The 26,687-nt window shown below is 47.6% G+C and overlaps 1 protein-coding gene across 23 annotated transcripts in view; it reads left to right on the top strand.

The window, feature by feature from the left end:
- Positions 1-26,687, top strand: part of ANK1 (ankyrin 1) — a 180,818-nt gene that overhangs the window by 35,124 nt on the left and 119,007 nt on the right. For 7 of the 23 annotated variants that reach the window (XR_014567556.1, XM_083753131.1, XM_083753133.1 and 4 more), the window contains exon 1: positions 20,599-20,857. The exons of the other annotated variants lie outside the window; for them this stretch is intronic. Coding sequence is in view for 6 of the 7 variants with exons in the window: in XM_083753131.1 (XP_083609257.1) it covers positions 20,822-20,857 (36 nt within the window). In the remaining variant the exon portion in view is untranslated. Of the gene's footprint in view, positions 1-20,598; positions 20,858-26,687 lie in introns of those variants that run through there. 23 annotated transcript variants of the gene reach the window in all.

The raw sequence follows: 26,687 nt of genomic DNA, 5'->3' as shown, positions 1-26,687 counted from the left end.
TGTGTACTCCACACCCAGCGATCATTCCTACACACCAGGTTGCCGAAGGCTGGTCTAGAATTACCTAGCTGCACCACTCATGATGCCAGACATTTGTTTGTTTATACATACATGCATACATACATACATACATACATACATACCACTCTTCATAAAGAGATCCCAGGACAGTTCACAGAATAAAATACAAAATAAAACACAAGTAAATAATTAATGGTTGGATAGTGTTTTGATGGTTGGATAGTGTTTTCGAGGTTACCAGCATGAGTTTGACCAAACTGCGGGAGGCAGTGGAGGACAGAGGTGCCTGGCGTTCTCTGGTCCAGGGGGTCACGAAGAGTCGGACACGACTAAACGACTAAACAACAACAAATAATTAAACCAAAACAACAAGACAACAATGCCCCCCTTCCCACAGATACATTTAAAAGGCCATAGGATAGTAATCAGCCAAAGGCTTGGTTGAAGAAACCAGGTGATGGGGAAGAGCTTTCTCTGCCAGAGACCCTGCCGGACCAGGTAGACAGCCGTGGCCAGATGAACAAATTGCCTGCCTTGCTCCAGGACAGCTCCCTGTGCTCCTAGGCGCAGATACAGGCTGAAGATATTTTGGTGCTTGGGAAGAGCATCCAAATAATGCTTCCCTCACACTGATTAACACGGAGTACAATCTGCCAGGATGTCCTTGTGCCGCTCCCGTTTATTTTGGCAGGGCAGCATCCTGTTTCAGGACCACACAGGATCTGCAAAGTTTCCCTGCCTACTCGCCAAGTTTTTAGGCACAGACGGAGAAAGTTCAGTTTCTTGTGAGAATTCTAGTCACTATGGGAATTTCTAGCCTGAAGAGGAGGGAGTGAATTCTGGGGGGAGCGAATCCCCTCTTTTCTCTTGATGAGGCGCCTCCTCACAGCGGGCTGGGCCTCTGAGCCCTCTCATCCTCTATAGTCTGGGAAGGAGCAGCCCCAGATCTCCTGCCTCATTCATTCCAGGCACATCTTGGGGACACAGTGGGGCTTTGTCTGCCTGACACTCACATGTTGTCCTTGCGTGCCTCCCACTCCTGGTGTGAATTACAGAACTGTAGAGTTAGAAAAGATCCCAAGGATCATCTAGTCCAACCCCTGCTTGAATCCATTAGACTGGGTCCTAGAGAAGGAGAAATCAATGCCCTTTTAAAATGTTTGAGGGGGCGTTATTGGGTTGCTTTTGTTTTTATTTTGATTATGTATTTTGTGTTTTTGTTTTGTGATATTATATTGTGAAGTCCCTGAGACTGGCGGGTATAGGGTGGCATATAAATTTTAATACTAATAAAATTAATAATACTAATAATAATCTTGTTCCCTCTTCCATGTGATAACTCTTGAGATATTTGAAGATGTCAATCATATCTTCTCTTGGTCTCCTCTTTTCCAGGGTAAACATGCCCAGCTACTTCAGCTGCTCCTCGTAAGGCTTAGTTTCCATTTATCATCTTGGTTGCCCTCCTCTGCACATGTTCCAGCCTGTCAACATCCTTCTTAAATTGTGGTGCCCAGAACTGGACACAGTATTCCAGGTGTGCTCTGACCATGGCAGAATAGAGTGGGACTATGACTGCTCTTGATAGGGACACTAGACTTCTGTTGATGCAGCCTGGAATAGCATTAGCTTTTTTTCCTGCTGCATCACACTGTTGATTTATGGTAAACTTATGATCCACTAAAACTCCTAGGTCTTTTTCACATGTATTACTCACAATCCAGGCACCCCAACCCCCAATATTAAATTTGTGCATCTGGTTCTTTCTACCTTACATTTGTCCCTATTGAAATTCATTTTGTTAGCTTGTGCCCAGTTCTCCAATCTGCTAAGAATCCTGATTCTGTCTTCTGTGGCATTATCTACCCCTCCCAGGTTGGTGTCATCTGCAAATTTGGTAAGCATCCCATCAATACCTTCATCCAAGTCTCTAATAAAGACATTGAACAGTGGGCTCAGAGGGAGCCATGAGAAACATATCTATCAGCATTAGTAGCAACTGACATGAATTTTTCTAATCATCTTTTTAAGGCATCCAAGCTGGAGGCCACCACTACCAGCAAGGTCATGTTGGCCAAACATGCAAGCATAGTTTCTTTCACCAACTTATGGTCACTTGCAGTGGTTCAGAAACCGTGACCCTCGTTCCCTGCCTAGTGGAGAGCCTAACGTTTACTGGGCAGTGCAGATATCCATCTGCCTAGATGCTGAAGGGCCAGTTCCACCCAGCACGTGCAATGGGCCAGGGGCTTGGAGCATCCAGAGCCAGGCTCGTCCCTCTGCTGCAGTCGTAGCAACCTCCCACATCACAGAACTGTCTTGGCAGGAGTGTGTCCTGTAAGCCCTGATCATCCCTTTTGCCCGGTAGGCGCCATCTAGCGGGAGACTTTGCCTCTAGGGCTTGTCAGGCTGCTTGCTTGCTGCACAAACGGATGCAATTCCCGTCACTGACGTGGGATTTGTGTGCAGTGGAGAGGACAAGAAAAGCAGGCTGATCATGCACAGATCTCGAAGTCCTGAGGGATTCTTTGGCATTCCAGTCCTGAATTCCAGGTGACCCTCCAGTGCACAGAAATGTTTTTCGAAGAGATTGTCTCAGCATGCTGCCAGACTCAACCCCCGCAAGGCTTTTTGTCCCTCTCTTAGAGTGGTTAATACACTTTTAAATAGGGAGACAGAAATTATTCAACAGATTCTTCTGGATGAGAATAATGATTTACCCCCAAACTTTTAGAGTATGCAAATAATCATGCCCCCCCATATTTCCCTGTGTGCTTCTGCTTCCTGTTTGTTGAACTCGTTACATAGGTGATTTCAGCAGATCAGGGAACCCAGAGGGAACTGGATGGTGTCACAATGCCATACCTGAAATGATGAGTGGCTGTGTTAAAATCGTGCAAGTTCCCACAACACAATTTGGCTACATGATCAAGTCTCCAAGGGATACTGTGAGCACCACTGATTTAAATGAATAAGCTAAATTTCTGAGAGCAGTCCCAGAAATTATGCAGAAAAGAGAGAGACAGCAAACTGGAGTGGGTGAGCGGTTAAACTGTTCTGGTTTAATATTTGAATTGCACATCATACACAAGGAGAGTCTGTCATTGTAGAATGGTCCCATCATCCTTCCATCCCAATCCTATGCAAGTGCCTGGCCCTTTGGTCATGTGCCAAACTTGACATGGATTCACGGACTTCTCAGGTCTTCTCAGGTGATACTGCTGGGAATTACTTGCCTTATGTCTTGATCAGTTGGTCTAATGATTTTGCCTGCAAGGCTGTTTGGGGCAAGCCATGCCAACCTCCCTGACACTTGACGTCATATTTGATGCTGGAGGCGGGCAGGTAATGGCTGCACTTGGCCAAAAGGCAGCACCTGCCAATGTCCTGTGTGAGTGTCTGGAGGTGGTTGGAGGATGGGGGGGGTGGTTAATGGATTGAGGTCGTATCCTGACAAGACAGAAGTGCTGTTTGGGGGGGGGACAGGGGGCGGGCTGGTGTGGGGGACTCCCTGGTCCTGAATGGGGTAACTGTGCCCCTGAAGGACCAGGTGCGCAGCCTGGCAGTCATTTTGGACTCACAGCTGTCCATGGAGGCACAGGTCAAATCCGTGTCCAGGGCAGCTGTTTACCAGCTCCATCTGGTACGCAGGATGAGACCCTGCTTGCCTGTACACTCTGTAAGTAGTGATTATCTCTTGCTTGAATTCACTGGCACCATCTGTGGGGGCCCCTGGGTGCCTGGGCACCCACAAAATTTTGATTGTGGGTGCTCAGCTCCCACCCACTTACCTCTCTCTGGTGCCACAGTGGCAACTGGAGCTGAGCCTCCGCCTCCACTGCAGGGCCTTTGTTGGGGTTTCCTGAGGCTATGACAGGCCCTGTCAGGCCTACCCAAAGCCACAGTGTGCCCCATCAGGCCTCTTCCTGCCATGTGGCATCACCTGTGCATGCTGGAAACCCACAAAGTGGTGCAGAATCCAGTGCATGTGCTTGGACTACTGCAATGTGTTCTATGTGGGGCTACCTTTCAAGGTGATTTGGAAACTACAACTAAACTGGTGACTGGGAGCAACCACTGGGACCATAAAACTACTTAGGGAAGTTTTAAATGATTGATGTTTTATTCTGTTTTAATTTTCTGTTGGGAGCCGCCCAGAGTGGCTGGGAAAACCCAGGCAGATGGGCAGGGTATGTATGTATGTATGTATGTATGTATGTATGTATGTATGTATGTGTCAGGGGTTCAGGAGCAGAGACACAGGAGATGGAGCAAATGGAGAGCGAGGAGGAGGAATCCGAGGGGGGTGTAGGCAGTGACAGTGGTCAGAGAGATTCCACGAGTCTCTCCAGCGAATCGGAAGATTCACAGAAAGGAGCGCCGATGGCCAGGGCAAGGGGGGTGCCAAGGGGGAAACCCCAGAAGGAAGGGGCCAGCGGGGACTCCCTGAGCAGCAGTTGGAAATCAGGACCAGCTTCCCCACCAGAGCGCAGTGGGGGGGAGGAGTCCCAGGCATCGGGACCAGTGTTCTCACCACCAGAGAGAGGAGATGAGTCAGGATTGACCACGCCTCCATCGGAGAGCGGGGAAACGGTCAAGAGGAAAGTCACAGGCTGGGCGCGCGCGCCAAGTTCAAATGTACAGGCGAGCGGCACAGCAGGTAGCCCGGATAGGGAGCCAGGTCCTAAAGCCCGCCGGAAGGAAGGGCAAGACTCAGGGGGGTCAGCGTCAGAAGAGTCCAGGAAGGAGGAAACCCCAGGGGGCAGAAGGGCCCAGAGGAGGAAGGAACAGCGCAGGAGGTGGAGCCGGGCTAGGATCTTAAACTGGTGCGGAAGGGATAGTGACTCAGAGGGGACTTCGCTGATCTAGAGTCAAGACGTAGGGCTGCACGCTCTGGGGTTTGAAATGGAAACTAAACTTCAATAAAGACTTTTGTACATTACATCAACCGGGCGTTGGTCCTCTGTGAGCTGGGACCTAGAGGCAGCTCTGACAGTATGTATGTATGTATGTATGTATGTATGAATAAATCATCATCATCATCATCATCATCATCATCATCATCTATACAGACTCCCAGTATGTTTCTCAGCACAATTCAAAGTGTCAGTGCTGCCCTCAAAGCCCTAAGTAGCCTCAACCCTGTATACCTGAAGGAGCATCTCCACCCCCATCGTCCAGCCCAGACACTGAGGTCCAGCGCCGAGGGGCTTCTGGCGGTTCCCTCACTGTGAGAAGTGAGGTTACAGGCAGAGGGTCTTCTTGGTAGTGACGCCCTCCCTGTGGAACGCCCTCCCTTCAGATGCCAAGGAGATGAGTAATTATATAACATTTAGGAAACATCTGAAGGCAACCCTGTATAGGGAAGCTTTTTAAGGTTTAATGTATTACTATGTTTATATATATATTGGAAGCCACTCAGAATGGCTGGGGCAACCCAGTCAGATGGGCAGGGTGGATGGATAAATAAATAAATAATGAAAAACAAACAAACCTTGCTGCATAACCCTGTTATGGGTCAGAAGCAGAGCTTACTAAATATTCTCTGGTTTCATATTTGCGATAGAACCCCCCCCCCATGATGATAGGAATGATGGGGCGGGTTTTGATTCTCCCGGCTTCTCTTTTCTTCTTCCTGCTTCCATCACATTGGACAGCCTCTTTCCTGGTCCTCCTCCTCAAGATCAGTTTTGCAAGGCCTTTTTGAAAAGGGGAAGGTGTTTGGGGCACTGCTACAAACCCCCCACTCCCCTCCCCCCAGTCACCTGTGTGTGGTTTTGTTTTGGCTCTGGTCATGAGCTTCTGGAGGCTGCAGTGAGAGGTGCTGCAGTGCTATAAATGTATGATGCGCACTCGAGTGTGATTTTTATCGAGGAAATGTACCCATTCTGGCAGCTGAGGCCAGAACAAAACCCTAATTCTGCCGGTGTTCAAGGGGAGAGGGCGTGGTGTTGTAAGAGTTTTGGCCTGGGACTTTGGGAGGCTAGAGTTCACATCCCCTGCGTGATTGTGGGCCAGTCCCTGCCTCTCAGCCTAACCTCCCGTACAGGATTGTTGTGGCGATTAAAAGTGGAGGGGGAGAACCATGGATGACACCCTGAGCTTCTTGAAGAAAAAGGCAGGGTATAAGTACCAAAATAAATAGATAAAAATAAGAAGATTTCCAGGCACGAAAAGGGTTGATGTTTGCTTTAAGTAAAACGGCCCCAGTGCAGTCTCCTGAGCCTTGCTGTGCCCTCCTCCTTCCTAGCTGTTCATTATACACATCTTTCTGACTTGCATCCAAGCCAAGGAGTTTGCTGCCTGCATCCAGAGGCATCTTACATAATTCAATTAGGCTTTGGACAAAAAATAAAAAACTCCCACCAGCCTCCCCTCTGAAGTGCTCGTAAGTGCTGATGAGTGAGCGCAGACGAGGCAGGCTCACCCCTTTCCTCTCTCAGATAACTTGGCAATTACCCTGGAGTGGAAGTTGTGCAGTTTCACTCTGGCTTCTGGAATGTTTCCCTTTCCAAAATTGTGAGCTGTTAGCCAGCATCATCCTCATGGCAAGCAGGCGTGAGGAGAAGCTTTGACCGATCAGGTGGTCTGAGACTCGGTCATGCCAGGGTGTGACAGAATCCTGGAAACAGGCAGTTCTTAAAAAGTAAATCATCACCGAAATAATGCCTTGGGTTTTAGCACAATATATGCTGCAATGGACTGTGTTTGTGTAGAGAGAGAGATAACCCTCTCTCCTCCGCTTGTCTGCTGCATGTAACAGGGCTTAGATTTTCCTGCTGCAGATACTGCAGTTTTTATGGCACTGGAGCATCTGCCGTGGGGCTCATTCCTAAACTCTCCCCCCTCCTTGCATGCCACCCACGGAACGTCCCAGGGCATTAAGTGGTTTAATTATAGATGGCAGAGCAGCCGAGAACATGAAAGGGGTGGATTCTCCTCTGTGTGCCCAGTTTCCTCAGGCTGGCTTAATTATGCATGGATGTTAATATGCCTCATGGCAAAACGGTGTCTTCAAAGGCAGCTTGTGGTGGTGAGAGGAGCCCCAAGTTTGCTCCAGGCCCAGGGCTGTCAGAGGAGTCTGGAGCCAGAGGTGGAGTGGCGGATGGCCAGAGGTGGCCTGGGATCTCTGCTGCGCCACAAAGCTCCCTGGGAGCCCCCCCTACTCCCCCTCAGCTTGGCCTACTTTACAAGGTTGTTGTGAGGATAAAATGGGATAACTCCAACTCATGCTTGGCTGACGGCAGGACAATGCTTTGCAAAGAGCCAGCCTGGTGTAGTGGTTGGAGCTTTGCCTTTACCTAGTGGTTAGAGCGTTGCATGAGGACTTGGAAAAAAGCAAAACTTTTCAGGATCTACTTTGTTTTTCTATTAGAATCCCCTAGAGCCACCAACTGGATGCAAGTGATTGTTTAAACTTATTGGTCACTTTTTATTTTATTTGTAAAAGCCAATCAAAGTGACTTACAACAACAAACATTTAAACCAGCAAAAAGGAAAACAGAAAAATCTGAAAGGTGATCGTGGCATTAAAGGGCAGGATTAAAGCATCCTGCCTAGTCATGGAAGCCACAGATCCTTAAAAGCCGAAGGCCTGGCAGAAAATAAATGTTTTTGCCGGGCACACTTAGAATTAAGTGGCAAAGAATTAAAGGCAGGTAGAAGCCCAGTATTGTTGCTGCCGTTGTGAAACCGTCCCTCTCTCTGCCCTCTGGCCTTTGACCTCTGAGACAAGTGTCATTTGACACCTGCACATTGCTTCAAAAGGGCTTTATCTGATTTTAAATCTGTATGATTATTTAAATCCCTGTTGACATTAGGCAGACATCTTTGCTGTACTGTTTTAGATGCCTACTGAAAACTATTCTACTACATTTGTTTAAAATTTTGTTTTGAAGTTTTCTATTGTTTTTTTTTAAAGTTTTAGATGCTTTTAATTCATTTAAACAGAGAGAGCCAGTGTGGTGTAGTGGTTAGAGAGTTGGAGTGTTAGAGTGTTGGACTAGCACCTGGGAGACCAGGATTCAAATCCAACTTAGCCATGAAGTTTCACTGGGTGACCTGGGGCATGTCACTGCCTCTCAGCCTAACCTACCTCACAGGGCTGTTGTGGGGAGGAGGAACGAGGAGAACCATGAGCTAATTGGAGGAAAAGGTGGCATTGTCTCGAGAGACAACAGAGTGGCCTCGGGGGTGAAGTCAAACCGTTGTGCTCATAGCCCTGAAGTGACATTCACCAGGGTGCAAGGCTGGGCGATGTGTCTGGGGGTCCTGGGCTGCCCAGACCACAAGACTCCCCTCGCTGATGTGTTCCAAAGGAAAGGGGAGCAAGACGTCTGGTACCATCTTGGTGGCAGGAGTCGCTGGAAGGAAGCATACAGGGCATCATCCACCCATCCTAAAGTGTTGTAACCCCTTTAAGGTTTCTTCTTACCAGTAGGCAGTATATAAATTTTATGAAATCAATAAATAAAATGTATGGTGTGAATGGAGCCCAAGTCTCTCACACACCACCAAACCTGGGTATTTTTGCTGTGCCAGCGTTTCCAAGTGGCCTGCCATATATCTGGAGAAAATGTAACAAGCTGAGTAAGTTCCAGCCTTGTCCTGGGCTGTAGCCAGGATATTGATCAGAAATGAATTGGATTCCAGCCCCTGATACTGCCAGTGAAGCGTTTATTTCAAGGGCTAAGCAGTTCCAGAGTTGAAGGCCAGAGGCACAGGAACCCACAGATGCTACTGAATGGCACTTTGGGAGCAGTCGGGGGGGTTGCAGCATCATGGACCAGAGGGGAGCCCCTCCATCTCAACAAGGCACCATTGACGGAGACTGCATCTAGCTGTGGGTCATCCTGACAGCTCAGAGTTTGACCTAAGTTCTTGATCATGCTGCATTCCCTTGGCTTCCTTTCCCCTCCAGGCTCTCCTTGTTCTTCTGTAGGTAGTGATGAGCAGTCCTGAGAGATCACCCTCTCAACTCGCAAGTGCCCCAGAATTGCGTGCTTCTGTGTCCCCCATGGGCGTAGCCAGGGTTGGTTTTTTTTGGGGGGGGCAGAACTGAGCTATCTTCAACATGATTGATCAGTTAGTTGAGTATTTTTATTTATTTACTTGATTTGGGGGGGGGGGAGCTGTGCCCCTTGCCCCCTGGCTATGCCCATGTGTCCTCCTGTGCAGAGGACAGTGTCCACTCCACATCCAGGTTTGATCCTTGGCCTCTCCAGGCAGGGCTGGGACTGGGAGACAATGCATTGGTCTGACTCACTCTAAGGCAGCTTCCTGTGTTCCTATGAGAGCAAGAGGGGTCTTGAAGTTGCCTGTCCTCCGCTGGCATACGTCAGGGGAGATGCCTCAGGTTTCTTTTGATAACAACAACAACAACACTTGAAGAAGTGTGCATGCACACGAAAGCTTATACCAAGAACAAACTTAGTTCGCCTCTAAGGTGCTACTGGACAATTATCTATCACCTATCTCTATCTATCTATCTATCTATCTATCTATCTATCTATCTATCTATCTATCTATCTCTATCTATCTATCTATCTATCTATCTATCTATCTATCTATCTATCATCTATCTATCTATCTATCATCTATCTATCTATCTATCTATCTATCTATCTATCTATCTATCATCTATCTATCTATCTATATCTATCTATCATCTATCTATCTATCTATCTATCTATCTATCTATCTATCTATCTATATCTATCTAATCATCTATATCTATCTATCTATCTATCTATCTATCTATCTATCTATCTATCTATCTATCTATCTATCTATCTATCTTTATCTATCTCTATCTATCTATCTATCTATCTATCTATCTATCTATCTAATCTATCTCTATCTATCTCTATCTATCTATCTATCTATCTATCTATCATCTATCTATCTATCTATCTATCTATATCTATCTGTCTGTCTGTCTGTCTGTCTATCTATCATCTATCTATATCTATCTATCTATATCTATCTATCTATCTATCTATCTATCTATCTATCTATCTATCTATCTATCTATATCTATCATCTATCTATCATCTATCTATCTATCTATCTATCTATCTATCTATCTATCTCTATCTATCTATCTATCTATCTATCTATCTATCTATCTATCTCTATCTATCTCTATCTATCTATCTATCTATCTATCTATCTATATCTATCTATCTATCTCTCTCTCTCTCTCTCTATCTATCTATCTATCTATCTATCTCTATATCTATCTATCATCTATCTATCTATCTATCATCTATCTATCTATCTATCTATCTATCTATCTATCATCATCTATCATCTATCTATCATCTATCATCTATCTATCTATCTATCTATCATCTATCTATCTATCTATCTATCTATCTATCTATCTATCTATCATCTATCTATCTAAAATGTGTGTGTGTGTATATATAATCCATGATCAAGTCGTGGATGGCAGTGGTCTTATGAATCATTGACCTGACATTGCATAGCAGCACCTTCAGGTCATGTGGGTCTCCTTTGTTGATTCCAGCATCCTTCCGGTCTTCAAACAATGACTAAACCTGCCTCCTCGATAATGATGTGTTCTGATCTTAGCATAACTCCTCCTCCCTGTAATCCCTGAGATCTGGTGTCCCAGCGCACCCACCCCCAATGGAACCTGCCCCAGCCATTCTGTTGGCTGGGGCCCACTTCCCGGCAACCCTGATGGCACTGAGACATATAAATGGGCACATGCAAATCTGAGTCCTCTTTCTAGTTGAATCACCCCCTCTTCTGGAGCGTCTGCTCTACCAAGGACTGATACGTTTAATGTCTCATCATATGCCCCCCTGCACAAGGTTTTGGGTTTTGTCACTGCTGCTCTTGGAACATCCGCCCAGCAAGGAAACAAAACCCCTCTCTTTCTCTCTCCGGTCACAAACAGGGTCAATGGATTTAAGCCAGATCGATAGCAGGGGTCAATTAACCACGAGCAGAGCTGAGGGCCTTGGCATGTCCCCAGGGCTGGCAGCAGCCCAAGCCGAAGCAGGAACCTGCACTGTAAGCAGTAATTAAGAAGTGATTTGCCCTTGGGCACAGCATCAGGCACCTCTGATGCTTGGTGCCAGTGTCGCTCAGTTGTGAGCCTTGCTTGAGGCAGGTGACAATCCAAGCAGCCAAAGGTCTGTGTGGCAAGAGACTCAGACTCACTGCCAAGGATGGAGGTGTCCTGGGCAAGGCGGATTTGGGCCACTGGTTCCACTGCCAAATTACCCCCTACCAAAACCCCTGGAATCAAAGATGGCCGACATGATGACTGACTTCCAGGTGTTGTAGGGGCATGGCCAGGGGTCAGGAATCCTGGGAATTGTGCAGTGTTCAAAATTCCCTGGTTGCCAGTCGCTTTTTGTAACTCACGACCATCCACTTGTGACCAAGTGGAGATTTATGGTCGCCAGGTTTGGTGACTGACATCTTCACCATCTCCTTGGCTGGTGGGCAGCAGTGTCTTTTGTCGCTGTACCACTACACTAGTTGGCTGACTCACGTGGCAGCACAGCAGCAAAAGATGCAGAGTTAACATGTCTTGAGAATTTTTTTTTACTCTTAACTGGTAAAAAATGTGACTGAATTGTTAAATATATTAATGTTGACAAGAGAAACAATTCGTTTTTTGCTTTGTAATCTTGCAAAAGGAAATGGCAGCTAGATATTCTACTGAGGCAACTGAAACCCAAGTTTAAGTTGCCATTTGGCGACTCGCTTTTATATCTGAGTTTCTAACAATGGCGTTGTGGTCCAGCTGAAGAGCATCATGCTGGCTACCCTGTGGCCCTCCAGATGTCACTGGACTGTGACTTCCACCACCCCAGACTGTTGGCTGTGCTGGCTGGGGCTGATGGGAGTTGGAGTCCATCAGCATCTGGGTGGCCACACCTCCCCCATGCCTGCCCTGGATTGTTTCTGCTGGGAATCTGCATCTATCCTGCGCATGACGGCTGCTTCTGCCCTGCTCCCTTCTGTGAGTTACTCTGAGCTCCTGGTTATGTTCTTCTTTAGATGCAAACTGAGTTGACTCTCCTCCCCACCTTTCATTCCAGTCTTTCCTGGGGACCATGCCTCTGCCTGTCTGTAGTGACCTAGTTGTCCTTTGCTTGCCAGCCAGGAACAGCAAGCCAGCCAGCATCTTCTCCTGGTTGCTGTGTAACCGAGAGAAGAGCTGGCCTGGAGATGCTTGTGGGATTTTTGTTTTGTTGGATGCAGAGCCTGGGCTGTTCCCTGGGGCTTTCCTCACACACAAGGAGAGGTGGAAGCAGCCTGTAAGGCCTCCAGATTATTTTAAGCACAGCAAAGGGCACGCAAGGTAGGAGAGGCTGCTGGGAATTTGTGTTTTGGGCCCCTGCCGTTTGTGGGTGATGGATAGTTACTGAGATGTGGTCACAGATCTGTTGCTGTGGACTGATATCTGCTGCTGTCTCCCCTGACCTAAAAGGAGGCTGGTTTTCCCTCTCCACCTCACAAGAATCCAGTGGTGTGTCCTTGCTAGTTCAGAATGAAGCAGGAGGCAGGCTTGTATTGTTTTTGACTTTTTTATTTTCTCAGTATTTTTCTTTTAAGGAAAAACCAAAACCTTCACGTTTCTGTGGATGCAGATAGAATTCAAGTGTCCTGCTTGAAAGGTAGATGTGAGGGCAATTGTGCATCACTTGAAAGGAGGACAAGAGAGAGCACAGGACATCATACTATTTGCATATGCTAATTTATGTGAATGGATGCATGTTTAGAATTAATTTATTATACATACAATATACCTCCCCATAGCAGGGTAAAACTGCAGTTATATGAAGTGGAAATTGTTCTAGTGATTTATTTTTTCCATGGAATGTTTTCCATTTCATAAGTTATTTATAGATTAGTCTTTTTTTTGTCTACTGCATTTCAGTGTGGTATATGGGGTTCTCTTCCACCCCACTTTATCTCCACAACAACCCTGTGAGGTGCATTAGGCTGAGAGGCAGCCCAAGGTCACCCAGTCAGTTTCCTGGCTGAGTGGGATTTGAATCTTGGCCTCCCAGGTCGCAGTCCAGCCACTGCACTGTGAACTGGGACACAGTCCATGCGTAACCATGAAGGGGTACCAATTACAAATCAATATGAGCCAAGTTTGGCACGTTCAAAGGTTTCAGTAATGTTTGCGGAGTACAAGTAGAATGAACATGCTAAATTAGGATCCCTCTCCACCACACTGGGAAATTTACCAGGGCAAACTGAAAATTTCCTGACGCAAATTACCCTGTGCACATTGCCTTGACTTGCACAGGAATCTTTTCTGAAAAAGCCAAGTCCCCTTGAACTTCAGCCAGGTGAGCCACACACCTGCTCTTTCTGTGCTCCAGATGCTAATGGGCAACATGAACATCCTCCTGCTATACCGTCTTATGGTTCTTCATCTTTTGACAGTCCTTCAAGCAGAAGATTCCTTTCAACAGAGGGCTATCCTCCGTAGAAGGAGGCCGCCTGGCTGACCTGCAGGCATGGCTGCTGATGGAAGGCATCCCTGTTGCCTGCCACTGCCGATGCATCCCTTGCATGAGGCAGGGTGGAGCACCTGCCCCAGGTGATGGATTTTGGGCACCAGCATCACCTCCGGGCGGCCAGAGTTTCACAGGAAACTCAGTCGCATAACAGGTTTGTGCAATTAAAGTGCTCTGTTGTCCAGGCACAATAAACGCACATTAAAAAACCAGAGGCTTCGTGTGGTTAGGAAACAGTCAGCGATATGCCCCCCAAATGATGAGATGAGCAATTTATGAACTGGAAGACTTATGTAACCTCCATGCAAACGATTTGAGACGAATACTCATTTTTGTAAAAATCCCATACATAAGAACCAAAACCAGTGCCACACAAAAGTGGATGTTGCATAACTCTCCCACAAGCCTTGTGCAAGCAGATTGGGGCGAATTCCCAATAAATGGGTCATCTGGAGGGAGGATCTAGCCTATTAATACAGCCCACTGGGAACCTCTCCAGATCATTAGCCAGAGTCAGGATCCAGCAAGTCAGGTGAGGGGCCTGTCAGTCCAACTTAGCCAGAGGCTTGCAGGGATCAAGTGTAGTGCAGCAATCACAGATAGGGAGTAGGAGCACAGCAGAAGCCTCCTCACCCAACAGGGTGGGGACCGCAGCAGCCGTGCCTGCAAAAGGCTCAGTCCCCAGCCTGAAGAAGATGGAGAGATGCTGTCAGCCAGCGTAGTCAGCACTGAGCTTGGCGGGTTCTGCAGGACCTGGTGGACAGGGACTGACATAGGGGCATCCCAGATGGCATCCTTGAAGCGTAGAACGTCTGCCCCTGGACTTGTTGTGGAAGCGCTGCAGATGGACTAGGCAGGGAGCTGAATGGTGGGGGACTCCGAGCAGATGAGGGGGAAGTCTTCACACAGCGCACCGTTAAACCATGGAAATTCACTTCCACAAAATGGTTGCTAGTTGTGATGGGTGATACAGTACCTCCAGGATTGGAAGAAGCCTTATGAGGAATGGTCGAGGGAGTAGAGGACATTTAGCCTGGAAAAGAGGAGACTGAGAAGAGATTTTCATATATCTCAAGGGCTGTCACACGGAAGAGGGAACTGGTTTGTTTTCTACTGCTCTGGAGGACCGGAACCAATGGGTTGAAATTACAAGAAAGGAGATTCCGACTCAACTTTAGGAACAACTTTCTGATGGGAAGAGAGTAGAATGGACTACATTGGAAGATGGTGGACTCTTTTTCATTCTAGGTTTTCAAACAAAGGTTGGATGACCACCAGTCAGGGATTCTTTAGCTGTGATCCCTGCACTGTGGGGGGTTGGACTAGATGACCCTCGGGGCCCCTTCCAACTCTACAGCCCTATGATTTCATGCCTCCGCATATCATTTGCTGGGGGAAATGGGTAGGGAGGGCACTGCTCTTGTGCTCCTGTCCCACTTGGGGGCTTCCCAGTGGGGCATCTGGGGTATTTGTCAGTGGGTTTTATGATTCCTTGCAGTCGTTCAGTTACATCTTGGATCTTAGCCCCGGGGAGACAGCACACTTCCCGAGACATCTTGTCAGGCCCACAGATCACTGCTTCTGTTCCCCTCAGTAGGGAATCCCCTATCACCACTGCACGCCTCCTCTTAGGTCTGGTCGGGGTTCTTCCGTGAGCTGTCCGTTCCAAGGTCGTCTGCACATTCCCTGAGGACTGACTTTGCTGCTCGTCTTCATATACCTGATCGACTGTAATGAGGGAGAGATCCTCAAATGGAGTCTGCTCTTCGTCTTCCATGCTAGGGGAGAGGACCTCCATCATAAAAAGCGTGAAGACAGGACAAATAACCCCCCCCCCCAAAAAAACCCCTAGGTCTCCCCCAACAAACGTTTGAGACTAGCTCCCCTAAATCTAAAAGATGGATCAAACTGCCCTGCAAGCTCTGATAAGCTCCTCCCACAGCTAATCACTTGCCTCAACAGAAACCCTGCCCCCTCTGACCTTTGCACAGGGAGAGCAGCTAATCAGCCACAAGAAACACACACACAAGAAAACCCTTTTTGCTCCTTCTTCAGCTGCTGCCCTGCAAGCTCTCCTTGACAGGATGCTGCTGTCAGTGGCCGTCCAAGGCTGCAGCCTTATCTGACAACAGCAGCTGGGTTGGAAAGCTGCCCCCTTTTTACATTTCCCACAATATCATGGAGGTTTGCTCATTTGGGGCATGGTGGGAAATGCAACACAGGTGCATTGTGGGAAAAGCAAAATAGGGGCATGGTAGGAAATGCAACACAGGAACATAGGAAGCTGCCTGATACTGAGTCAGACCATGTGGAGCCAGCTGGCTGCATGGTATGGCTGCACAGATTGCTGTACCACAGCAAGGACACAGAAAAGATGGCCAGCAGCTTCATATCTCTCTCTCTCTCTCTCTCTCTCTCTCTCTCTCTCTCTCTCTCTTTCTGGAGGGGGGACAGCTGTTGTGGAGTGACATTTCAAGTGGCCACCAGATGGCGCCATGTCATCTAAAGCCACTCCAGATTGGATAGATTGGGGTCGGAGCAGCTGCAGCGCTGCTCTCCCTGTGCCAGTTGTTTCTGCACTGGAAGGAAGCAATTCTTTGAGCTGAATCAAGGATGCAAATGTGGCTGACTTGCAGGTATCTGCTTACCTGCAGAACTTATTCTGCTGCTGCTCTGAGAGGCCCCTGAGATCCAGTCCTCTTGACAAATGCAAATCCTGCTCCCTTGCTTCTCCAGCTTTTGGGATTTGGCCAGATACACCATAGTGTTCTGCACTCTTAGGCCTAAGCGGTATAGTTTAAATGGCTAGGAGACTGAGCTGCAACTGTTCAAAATTATAGAATCATAGAATCATAGAGTTGGAAGAGACCACAAGGGCCATCGAGTCCAACCCCCTGCCAAGCAGGAAACACCATCAGAGCACTCCTGACATGCGGTTGTCAAGCCTCTGCTTAAAGACCTCCAAAGAAGGAGACTCCACCACACTCCTTGGCAGCAAATTCCACTGTCGAACAGCTCTTACTGTCAGGAAGTTCTTCCTAATGTTTAGGTGGAATCTTCTTTCTTGTAGTTTGGATCCATTGCTCTGTGTCCGCTTCTCTGGAGCAGCAGAAAACAACCTTTCTCCCTCCTCTATGTGACATCCTTTTATATATTTGAACATGGCTATCATATCACCCCTTAACCTCCTCTTCTTCAGGCTAAACATGCCCAGCTCCTTTAGCCATTCCTCATAAGGCATCGTTTCCATTTTGGTTGCCCTCCTCTGGACACGTTCCAGTTTGTCAGTGTCCTTCTTGAACTATGGTGCCCAGAACTGGACACAGTACTCCAGGTGAGGTCTGACCAGAGCAGAATACAGTGGCACTATTACTTCCCTTGATCTAGATGCTATACTCCTATTGATGCAGCCCAGAATTGCATTGGCTTTTTTACCTGTCGCGTCACACTGTTGGCTCATGTCAAGTTTGTGGTCAACCAAGACTCCTAGATCCTTTTCACATGTACTGCTCTCAAGCCAGGTGTCACCCATCTTGTATTTGTGCCTCTCATTTTTTTTGCCCAAGTGCAATACTTTACATTTCTCCCTGTTAAGATTCATCTTGTTTGTTTTGGCCCAGTTCTCTAATCTGTCAAGGTCGTTTTGAAGTGTGATCCTGTCCTCTGGGACAGGAGGTGTGATCCTGTCCCCTCCTAGTTTGGTGTCATCTGCAAATTTGATCAGGATGCCCTTGAGTCCATCATCCAAGTCGTTGATAAAGATGTTGAATAAGACCGGGCCCAAGACAGAACCCTGTGGCACCCCACTAGTCACTCTTCTCCAGGATGGAGAAGAGGAACCATTGATGAGCACCCTTTGGGTTCAGTCAGTCAGCCAGTTACAAATCCACTGAGAGGTAGCATAGTCAAGACCGCATTTTACCAGCTTCTTTACAAGAATATCATGGGACACCTTGTCAAATGCCTTGCTGAAATCAAGGTAGGCCACATCCACTGTGTTCCCTTCATCTACCAGGCTTGTAATTCTGTCAAAAAACGAGATCATGTTAGTCTGACATGACTTATTTTTCAGAAATCCATGCTGACTATTGGTGATCACAGCATTCCTTTCTAGGTGCTCACAGACTGTTTGCTTAATGATCTGCTCCAGAATCTTCCCTGGTATTGATGTCAGACTGACTGGGCGGTAATTATTTGGGTCCTCTCTTTTCCCCTTTTTGAAAATAGGGACAACATTTGCCCTCCTCCAGTCTGCCAGGACTTCGCCTGTTCTCCAGGAATTCTCAAAGATGACTGCCAGTGGTTCTGAGATCACATCTGCCAGTTCTTTGAATACTCTTGGATGCAGTTCATCTGGCCCTGGAGACTTGAATACATCTAAACTAGCCAAGTATTCTTGTACTATCTCCTTAGTTATTCTGGGCTGTGTTTCCTCTGCTGAATCATTTGCTCCAAATTCTTCAGGTCGGGCATTGTTTTCTTTATCGGAGAAGACTGAGGCAAAGAAGGCATTGAGGAGTTCAGCCCTTTCTGTGTCCCCTGTTTGCATTTCACTATCTTCTCCTCTGAGTGACCCCACGGTTTCTTTGTTCTTCCTTTTGCTACGAACATACCCATAAAAGCCTTTTTTGTTGCTTTTAACCTCTCTAGCAACCCTGAGCTCATTCTGTGCTTTAGCTTTTCTGACTTTGTGTCTACACGTGCTGGCTATTCGTTTGAATTCCTCTTTGGTGGTTTCCCCCCTTTTCCATTTTTTGTACACATCCTTTTTTAATCTTAACTCAGTTAAAAGTTCTTTAGATAGCCACCCTGGCTTCTTTAGGCACCTTCCATGTTTCCGTCTCATTGGTATTGCCTGAAGTTGTGCTTTTACTATCTCCCTCTTAACAAACTCCCAGCCATCATGAACTCCCTTTCCTTTTAGTATTACTGTCCATGGGATCTGACCCAGCACTTCCCTAAGTTTTATGAAGTCGGCTTTCTTAAAGTCAAGAAATTGAGTCCTAGTATGCTTGGCTGCTCCTTTCCGCTGTATAGTAAACTTCAGAAGAGCATGATCACTCGCGCCTAATGATCCTTCCACTTCTACCCCACTAACCAGGTCATCAACATTGGTTAGGACCAGATCTAAAATGGCTGTTCCTCTTGTTGCTTCTCCCACTTTCTGGACAATGAAGTTGTCTGCAAGGCCAGTGAGGAATCTGTTTGCTCTTGGCTGAGTTTGACATCCAACAAATATCCGGGTAATTGAAGTCCCCCATTACTCCTATCTCCCTTCCTTTTGCATGCTTGGCCATCTGTTCCAGGAAGGCATCATCTATGTCCTCCGTCTGGCTTGGGGATCTATAGTAAACTCCCACAATGAGGTCCCTGTTATTCTTCTCTCCCTTAATTTTGACCCAAATGCTCTCACTTTGGCTTTGAGCTTCTAAATCTTGGATCTCTTCACAGGTATACACATCCCTGACATATAACGCCACTCCTCCTCCTTTCTTGTCTGGTCTGTTTCTCTGAAATAGATTGTATCCCTCTATTATTACATTCCAATCGTGGGACTTATCCCACCAGGTTTCTTTTTTTTAAAAAAAATAATTTTTATTAACTGGCCAATCACATCAAATTAAATCACATCACATAAATTCCGAATTACAAAGCCAAATTTTGAATTTTGAATTCAATTAAATGAAGTCTGCTCTTCGTCTTCCATGCTAGGGGAGAGGACCTCAAAGCGATTGTGTATTTCTAAACAATCAGAGTGAACCCTAGGCCTCCTACTTCTTTGAGTCACGTTTCTCCAGATATCTATATATCTGGCTCCTGTGTTGGTGAACTAGCCTCCTTCTCAGGGGAGTCCCCTGTCTCCTCCTTGGTGGAGACGGTGTGCTCTGTTGCTTCCAAGAAGAGCTCCAGCTCTCTAATTCTTTGGAGCGTAGCTACACGTTCCTCCATTTGCTGGACTTTGTCTTCTAAGAGGGCAATCAACATGCAATTGCTGCAGGTAAATTTGCCTGCAACCTTTGGCAAGATGGCAAACATTGCGCAGGAACCACAGGCGACTGCAGCTGTTCCCTCACCCTCCATCTTGAGAACGTGTTGTTCGGGGTGGCTACAGCGGTCCTCCATCATAAGAAGCGTGAAGACAGGACAAATAACTCCCCCCCAAAAACCCCTAGGTCTCCCCCAACAAACGTTTGAGACTCGCTCCCTTAAATCTAAAAGATGTATCAAACTGCCCTGCAAGCTCTGATAAGCTCCTCCCACAGCTAATCACCTGCTTCAACAGAAACCCTGCCCCTTCAGACCTTTGCACAGGGAGAGCAGCTAATCAGCCACAAGAAACATAAAACACACACACATGAGGACATTGATAATTGGAGTGGGTTGTCTAATACTTTCTTAGCCTCTGCTCCCCCACCTGGAAATGGAAGCATTAATTCTGACCTCCTTTACAAGGTTGCTGTAATGAGAAGGAGGGAACCTATGCATGTGACATGATTTGAACATTTGAGGGCCTTCTGTATTTATTGTTTCTCACAAGCAATAGATGAGATGGGGTCCCGCTCCAGACTGCAAGAGGATGCCCTAATATAAAAATAACCGATAGCACATAAAAAACTAGCCTGTCAGAATTCTTCTTTTCAGCATGCCAACTTTCTAGATGCATTCTAGAAGAAGAAGAAGAAGAAGAAGAAGAAGAAGAAGAAGAAGAAGAAGAAGACACAGTGACAACAATAAAAGCAATAGCCTATTTGCAGGGCTGCTGTGAAGATTACTGGGCTCTGCCCACTAGGAATGCACTCTACATTAGGCTAGGAATGTGGGAAGCTACCTTAGAGCAAAGTGACAAAGGGTGAGGTGTAACATTTTTAAAATTAAAACAACGCTACGTCAATGCCAAGGCTTATTATCTGCTTGGTCTCCTTGCTACATCTGCCAGTGATGCTTTATTTAATGGCTACAACGAAATCATCCCAAGCCGTGAGCTTGTTTATGGACTGTGTTCTGTGATAAGGCAAAGTTCATGAGCTCTGTTGTCCTGCCTTCTGTATAATCTCACAGTCCCAGAAGGGGGGCCTCCCCTGCAGCAAGTGCTGCAGCATCTCTGTGCCTGCCGATTACGGTGCGCCCCATCTCAACTTCTATCTGCCACTCCTTCTATCTGCCACTCCTGGTGTGGAGTGTCTGTGTGGCTGAAGAAAGTTCAGCAGTGAGCCCCATTCTTTGAGTGTGAGGCCTGAAAACATTGGGGGGATCCACTTGCTTACCTGGAGGAAGCAGCGGCGATGTCGGGTTCCATATGGCAATGGAGCCAGTGCAGGGTAAGTATTGGTACAGCAGATTTTGCTTGGGTGTCCTTTCAATCCTAGACTTGACTTAGAGCATGGGTAGGCAACCTAAGGCCCGGGGGCTGGATCCGGCCCAAACGCCTTCTAAATCTGTCCCACGGATGGTCTGGGAATCAGCGTATTTTTACATGAGTAGAATGTGTGCTTTTATTTAAAATGCATCTCTGGGTTATTTGTGGGGCATAAGAATTCGTTCATTATTATTTTTCAAAATGTAGTCCGGCCCCCCACAAGGTCTGAGGGACAGTGGACCGGCCCCTGCTGAAAAAGTTTGCTGACCCCTGACCTAGAGGCAGGCAGGCAGGCAGGCAGGCAGGCAGGCAGGCAGGCAGGCAGCAGTGCTTTTTCAAAGAAAAGAAAAGAAAAGAAAAGAAAAGAAAAGAAAAGAAAAGAAAAGAAAAGAAAAGATGGTGCCAGTAATCACCATGCAGTTGTTGCAGAAAGTGCCACACTTCTAATATTTGGGGGGAGGGATAGGGGCCAGTACGCTGTACCTTGAGTATCCCCAGGAAAAAAAGGACTGGCTGGCGGTACCTCCTTATAGTAGCAAACTGATTTTCTGAGGGTGGACTCTAATGTAGCCAAAACAGCATCACCCACACTCAAGAGAGAGGTGTCCGCTGGCTTTTTGGAAGGAGTCTGGCTTGCCTTGGTATACAAGGCACCACTATTGCTAATGGTCACACAGGTTCTGCAGGCTTTTGAAATGCAACGGAAACCTACAACACCGGCTGCCTGTTTCTGCACTTCTTTTGCTAGCTGCTGTAGACAGGTTTGGGTGCAATCTGATCTGTGTCTGAGTGATGGTTGCTGTTTTGGGTCCTGGTGCTGCCCCTGGCAAAACTTGTGTTTTACCATTGATCGGAACGAACAGCAGAAAACCCAATTGCCATTTGTGCCGATTCAACAGTAAAATGCTGTTTTTTCTGAGAGGAGCGCTGGGACAAAAAACCAAACCAAATCACCACGGTCAGACACAGAACTTTAAAGCACGGACCTGTGCCTCAAAACGCGGCACTAAAGGAAGTCTGGATGAGCTGAGAAAGAGAGAGAGAGAGAGAGAGAGAGAGAGAGAGAGAGAGAGAGAGAGAATTAGGGACTCCCTGCATTCAAAACCACACTCTCCAGAGCAGCTGGCAAACCTCCTTGAAGGCAAGACCCAGGGCTGGTGCTTTGAAAGCCTTGCTGCCTGGCCACCAGCCTGGATATGCTGAGCTGGCAGGAACTGGCTGCAGGAAAGAATCCTTCTCGTTGGTTTGCTGCCTTGCCAGAGTTCTCTCTTTGGGCTTGGACAGATCGCAGCAGACAGTTCTCTGCTCTGAGCCTTCTTCGTCCAGAATGTCTAGGCCAAGCAGGTGTGAACTTGTCTTGCTTCCACCCTGCTAAAAAAGCTGAGAGGGAACAGATTGGTAGAATTAATGCTCTGTTAGCAGACTTTTGCTGGGAAGCTGGAGGGAATGGCTTCTGAAATGGGTTCCCTGTGTGTGTGTGTGTGTGTGTGTGTGTGTGTGTGTGTGTCTGTCTGTTGCGGAGGTTCTCAGCCCCACCCATTTCAGTCTGTGTTGTGGCTTCTTCCTCTGTTTGCTGGTGGTGCTAAAAATCCAGGGTCAGGGGACATGACTGCTAAAACTGCCTCTAAGCTTGCTCCAGGGCATTTTGCAGTCTATTGGGGGTATATTTTTGCTGCTCTCTTGATTGATTTGTTTTGCAGGTTATTGTATGGCCCTTATTGCAATACATTGTCCCCTTTTCTAATATTTTGGTCATACTTTGTGCTTTCAAAATTTTGTAAGTCCATCATAAGCTGGGAAAGCAACACTACAGATTCCTGGTGGCTGCACCACTAAATCAGCAATGGAGGATTTTGTGAGAGGCTGGCACCCCCAAAAGCTTTGCTTGCAGAGTGCCTCAAAATTGCCTGCCTCCAGAAAAGCGGCTTCTGCATGAGTCACTGTTGGGAGAAAGCAGGTGCAAGTCCAAGTCAAAACTTATTCAGAGATGCGTCAGTCAGACTCAGTTGAGGGTATGTAATTCTGCAGCATCTTTACACTGGTCAGAGCAGGGTGAATCCTTCTGCCCAATGCAGCAGGATCATGCAGAGATGTAGCAGGCAGCCTCTTCTACAGAGGAGCAGAGAAAGGGGTCTCGCACCAAATCTGAGCGCTTGCAGTACCTGCTGAAGGCCTCAGGTTGAATCCCCAGCAGCATCTCCAGGTAGGGCTCAGAGAGAACCCTGCTTGAAACCCCAGAGAGCTGCTGCCAGTCAGTGCAGGCAATATAGAGCTAGATGGATGAAGGGTCTGACTCATAAAAGGCACCTTGCTATGTTCCAATATTGTTCCTCTGCGCTGCCTGCCCCCTGCCTCCCCTTGTAGCCCATCCTCTCTCCCAGTTTATGCCTGAAGCATGGAGAGGAGGGTTGGATGACTAGGCTGACTGGGGGCAAAGGCAGGGAGAGCCATGGCTGCCTTACTTCCTGCAGGAGGGGCCCCATTTTCTGGGATCCGGCTATTGGCCGAGGTTGCTGTGGCCTTCTGGAGCATCTCCTTACCTTGCTATTTGGAAAGTGCCACCCATGTCAGGTTTGCTGCTCAGAGATTAATGAGCAAGAACTTCTTATCAAAGTTCTTGGAGCTTTTGGGTGTGAGGGAGGCTCCTGCACACACTTCTGCATGGTGCTGAAGACTGATTAACATTACCAGCCTTCTCTAACCTTGTACTTTCCAGATGTTTTGGACTGGCACTCTTCTTCTTCTTCTTCTTCTTCTTCTTCTTCTTCTTCTTCTTCTTCTTCTTCTTCTTCCCTTACCTACATATTTCCTGCTAATTATTCAGAGCCCCTCCTTTCCCTGGGCCCGATACACAGATTCCGCAGACACCTCCCCCCCCACCCCTCCTTTCCCTTTGGTTGCTCCTTTCTTCAGTTCCCTGACTCCCAAGCTCCTTTGCATGCCTGCTTTCTGGGCCACTGCCTGCTTTGCCCCAACTTCCTTGAAGTGCCTTGTCTCTTAAGACTCCCCCTGCCCCACAGAAGCCTGTGTGGTGGAGCGGTTAGAGGAGCCTTGCTCAGCCTTCCGTTCCCAGATGTTGTTGGACTAGCACTCACATCATCCCTGATTGCTGCCCCTGCTGGCTGTGGATCATGGGAGTTGTAGTCCCACAATGTCTGGGAATCTAAGGTTGAGAAAGGCTGGGTCAGAGTGTTGGACTAGGACCTGAGAGACCAAGATTTGAATCCTCCCTCAGCCACCCGAAATTCACAAGGGGGCCTTGGGCCAGTCACACTTTCTCAGCCTAGCCTTCCTCATATGATTGTTGTGAGGATAAAATGTGGGGATGAAGACACAAGACATATGCAACACATTGAACTCTGTGGAGAAAAGATGGGGTAAAAAGACAATAAATAAATTAAAGCTCCTTCCTGAGTTTGTGCTGTGAGGTTTCTTCTTTGATTTTCTTGCTTTGGTGCCCTTTCCCCCATCTTCCAACCACCCTCCCTTCAAGCTTCTCTTTTCCAGTTCTTCCTGCTCTGGGTACTTCCTCTCAGACTCTTCGCTCATACTCCTTAGGTTCCCTACATTCTGAGACTTCTTCCTAGTTCCTCAGCTTCCCATTGTGTGAGGTTTTAATTCCCAGCCAAATGGACCGCTTTCCCTTGCCTCACAAAAGTTGGACTGCAAGCTGCTAGATTCTGTGAGCAACGGAACATTCTGAGCCTCTGCACCAGCTCACCCAGTCCATCTGCACCAGCTCACCCAGTCCATCCTCACAAGTCTGCTCCTGCGCACAGAACGGTGGCTGTGACTTTGGTGCCAGCCCCTGCGGCAGGCGGTCAGGGGCCATCCTTGGATGCACCACAGTGAGACTGTCCTTAGTGACCCCGGCTGTCACGAAGCCTTACTCTCGGAGGCTGGCTCTTTCTAAAGCTAAGTTCCCCCCACTTTGCTGTCCGAGCAGCTTCAGCATTTGTATCAAATTGCAGCAAATGAGTTTTGTGTTTCTGGAAACAGGCCTCCTTGCCAGTAGCTGCCTGGCTCGTTCAAAACTCGTTTTTCCCACCATCAAATTTGCTAAAAGTGGGAGATCAAGATGGTTGGTCAGAGGGAGCTATATGAAGGTTTCAGCTGGCAGAGGGGATGGCAGAAAGGAAGCCAGGAGGTTGGGAGAAAGCTCTGTTGGCTGCTCTCTTTCAGCTTTGTTGGAAACAAGAGGCACTTCACGTATTGCAAAGCCAACACAAGAGGCTCGTCTGTGCAGGAAACAGGCAAGCATTCACCAGCCTTGGTCCTCCTGATGTTTTAGACTACAGCTTCCGCTCATCCAAAACATCTGCAGGGGATGAGACTGATGTAGAACGTCATGTGTGACAGTTTCCTGCACACACGTTTTTAACTGTGTGTGCATGCTGGGGAAATGTGTGTGTTGCCTATGGCAATCGGCAGACACATGAATTCTTTTAATGAAGGATGGCAGTGGCTTCCAACCATGGTGGCTTCTCTCTCTCTCCTGTTGAACGTGATCTGCCTCTGAGCACATGTGGGGAAAGCACTTTGGGACTTTCCCTGGGCATCTGGCTGGCCATTCTGAGAAGAGGATGCTGCACTAGATGGACCATTGGGCTGATCCAGCTAAGCTGAGGATGATGGCCATCCACGTGGAGGGCTTTCAAGGAGGGTTAGACTCCTTTATGGAGGGCGAGGCAGGCAGGGCCTTTCCCACTTGGGATTCCCAGCAACTGGTGCCCAGAGGCATCCTGCCTCCAGCGGTGGAGATGGGACAAAGCAATAGCAGCCCTTGACGCCCTCCAGGAAAAGAATCGCACTGCCAGGGAAGGGCCATATCCAGGGCTCACTAGAGTCACGAGCCTAGAACTTGCTAGAGGTTCCAGTCCCTCTCTGGTGGGCGCCATCAAGGGAGGTGTTCCTGGTGAGTTCTGGCACCTCTTTTTCTGGACAAATAGCCCTGGCCCTATCTCAGCAGCAGAGCCTCTGCCTTCCATGCAGAAGGTCCCAGGATCAGTCCCTGGCATCTCCAGGTGGGGCTCAGAGTGTTACCTGCCTAAAAGAACCACTGCTGCTCAGACAATAGTGAGCTAGATAGACCAGTGGTCTGATCCAGTATAAGACAGCCTCCTCCTATGTTCCTAAATGTCCCTCCCCTGCTTGGTGTGATTTGTTTACTTATTTGTTTACTTATTTATTACTTATTTGTTTACTTATTTACCATATTTATATACTGCTTTTCAGGTGGATCTCACCAAGCAGTTTACATAAGACTGTTATTAACTACAGTGGTACCTCTGGTTACAGACGCTTCAGGTTACAGACGCTTCAGGTTACAGACTCTGCTAACCCAGAAATAGTACATCGGGTTAAGAATTTTGCTTCAGGATGAGAACAGAAATCGCACAGCAGCGGCGTGGCAGCAACGGGAGGCCCTATTAGCTAAAGTGGTGCTTCAGGTTAAGAACAGTTTCAGGTTAAGAACGGACCTCCGGAACGAGTTAAGTTCTTAACCTGAGGTACCACTGTATAGAGTGGATGCAATGTAGTAGCAAATGCTGCAATCCTAGGCATGTGTCTCCAGACATTAGTCTCTGTTAGCAGAGTAGCTGGAATAAAGCAGACATAATCCAGGGAGAAACTGCTAACTCCCAACAGACTAAAATCTCCAGCCAGTCAAAGTCTGCTTCCAGCCACACCAGCCACAGAATTAACCCCATAAGTCACACAAACTGAACGGTCCCTGCTGTTGTACTTCCAACTATCTCCCTGTGTTCAGTGGGGCTTACTCCCAGGCAAGT

The sequence above is a fragment of the Podarcis gaigeae genome (assembly GCF_964106915.1).
Source record: "Podarcis gaigeae genome assembly, chromosome: 8".
NCBI lineage: Eukaryota > Metazoa > Chordata > Lepidosauria > Squamata > Lacertidae > Podarcis > Podarcis gaigeae.
The sequence above is the reverse complement of the archived record's forward strand: the minus strand, read 5'-3'. Positions and strand labels throughout refer to the sequence as shown.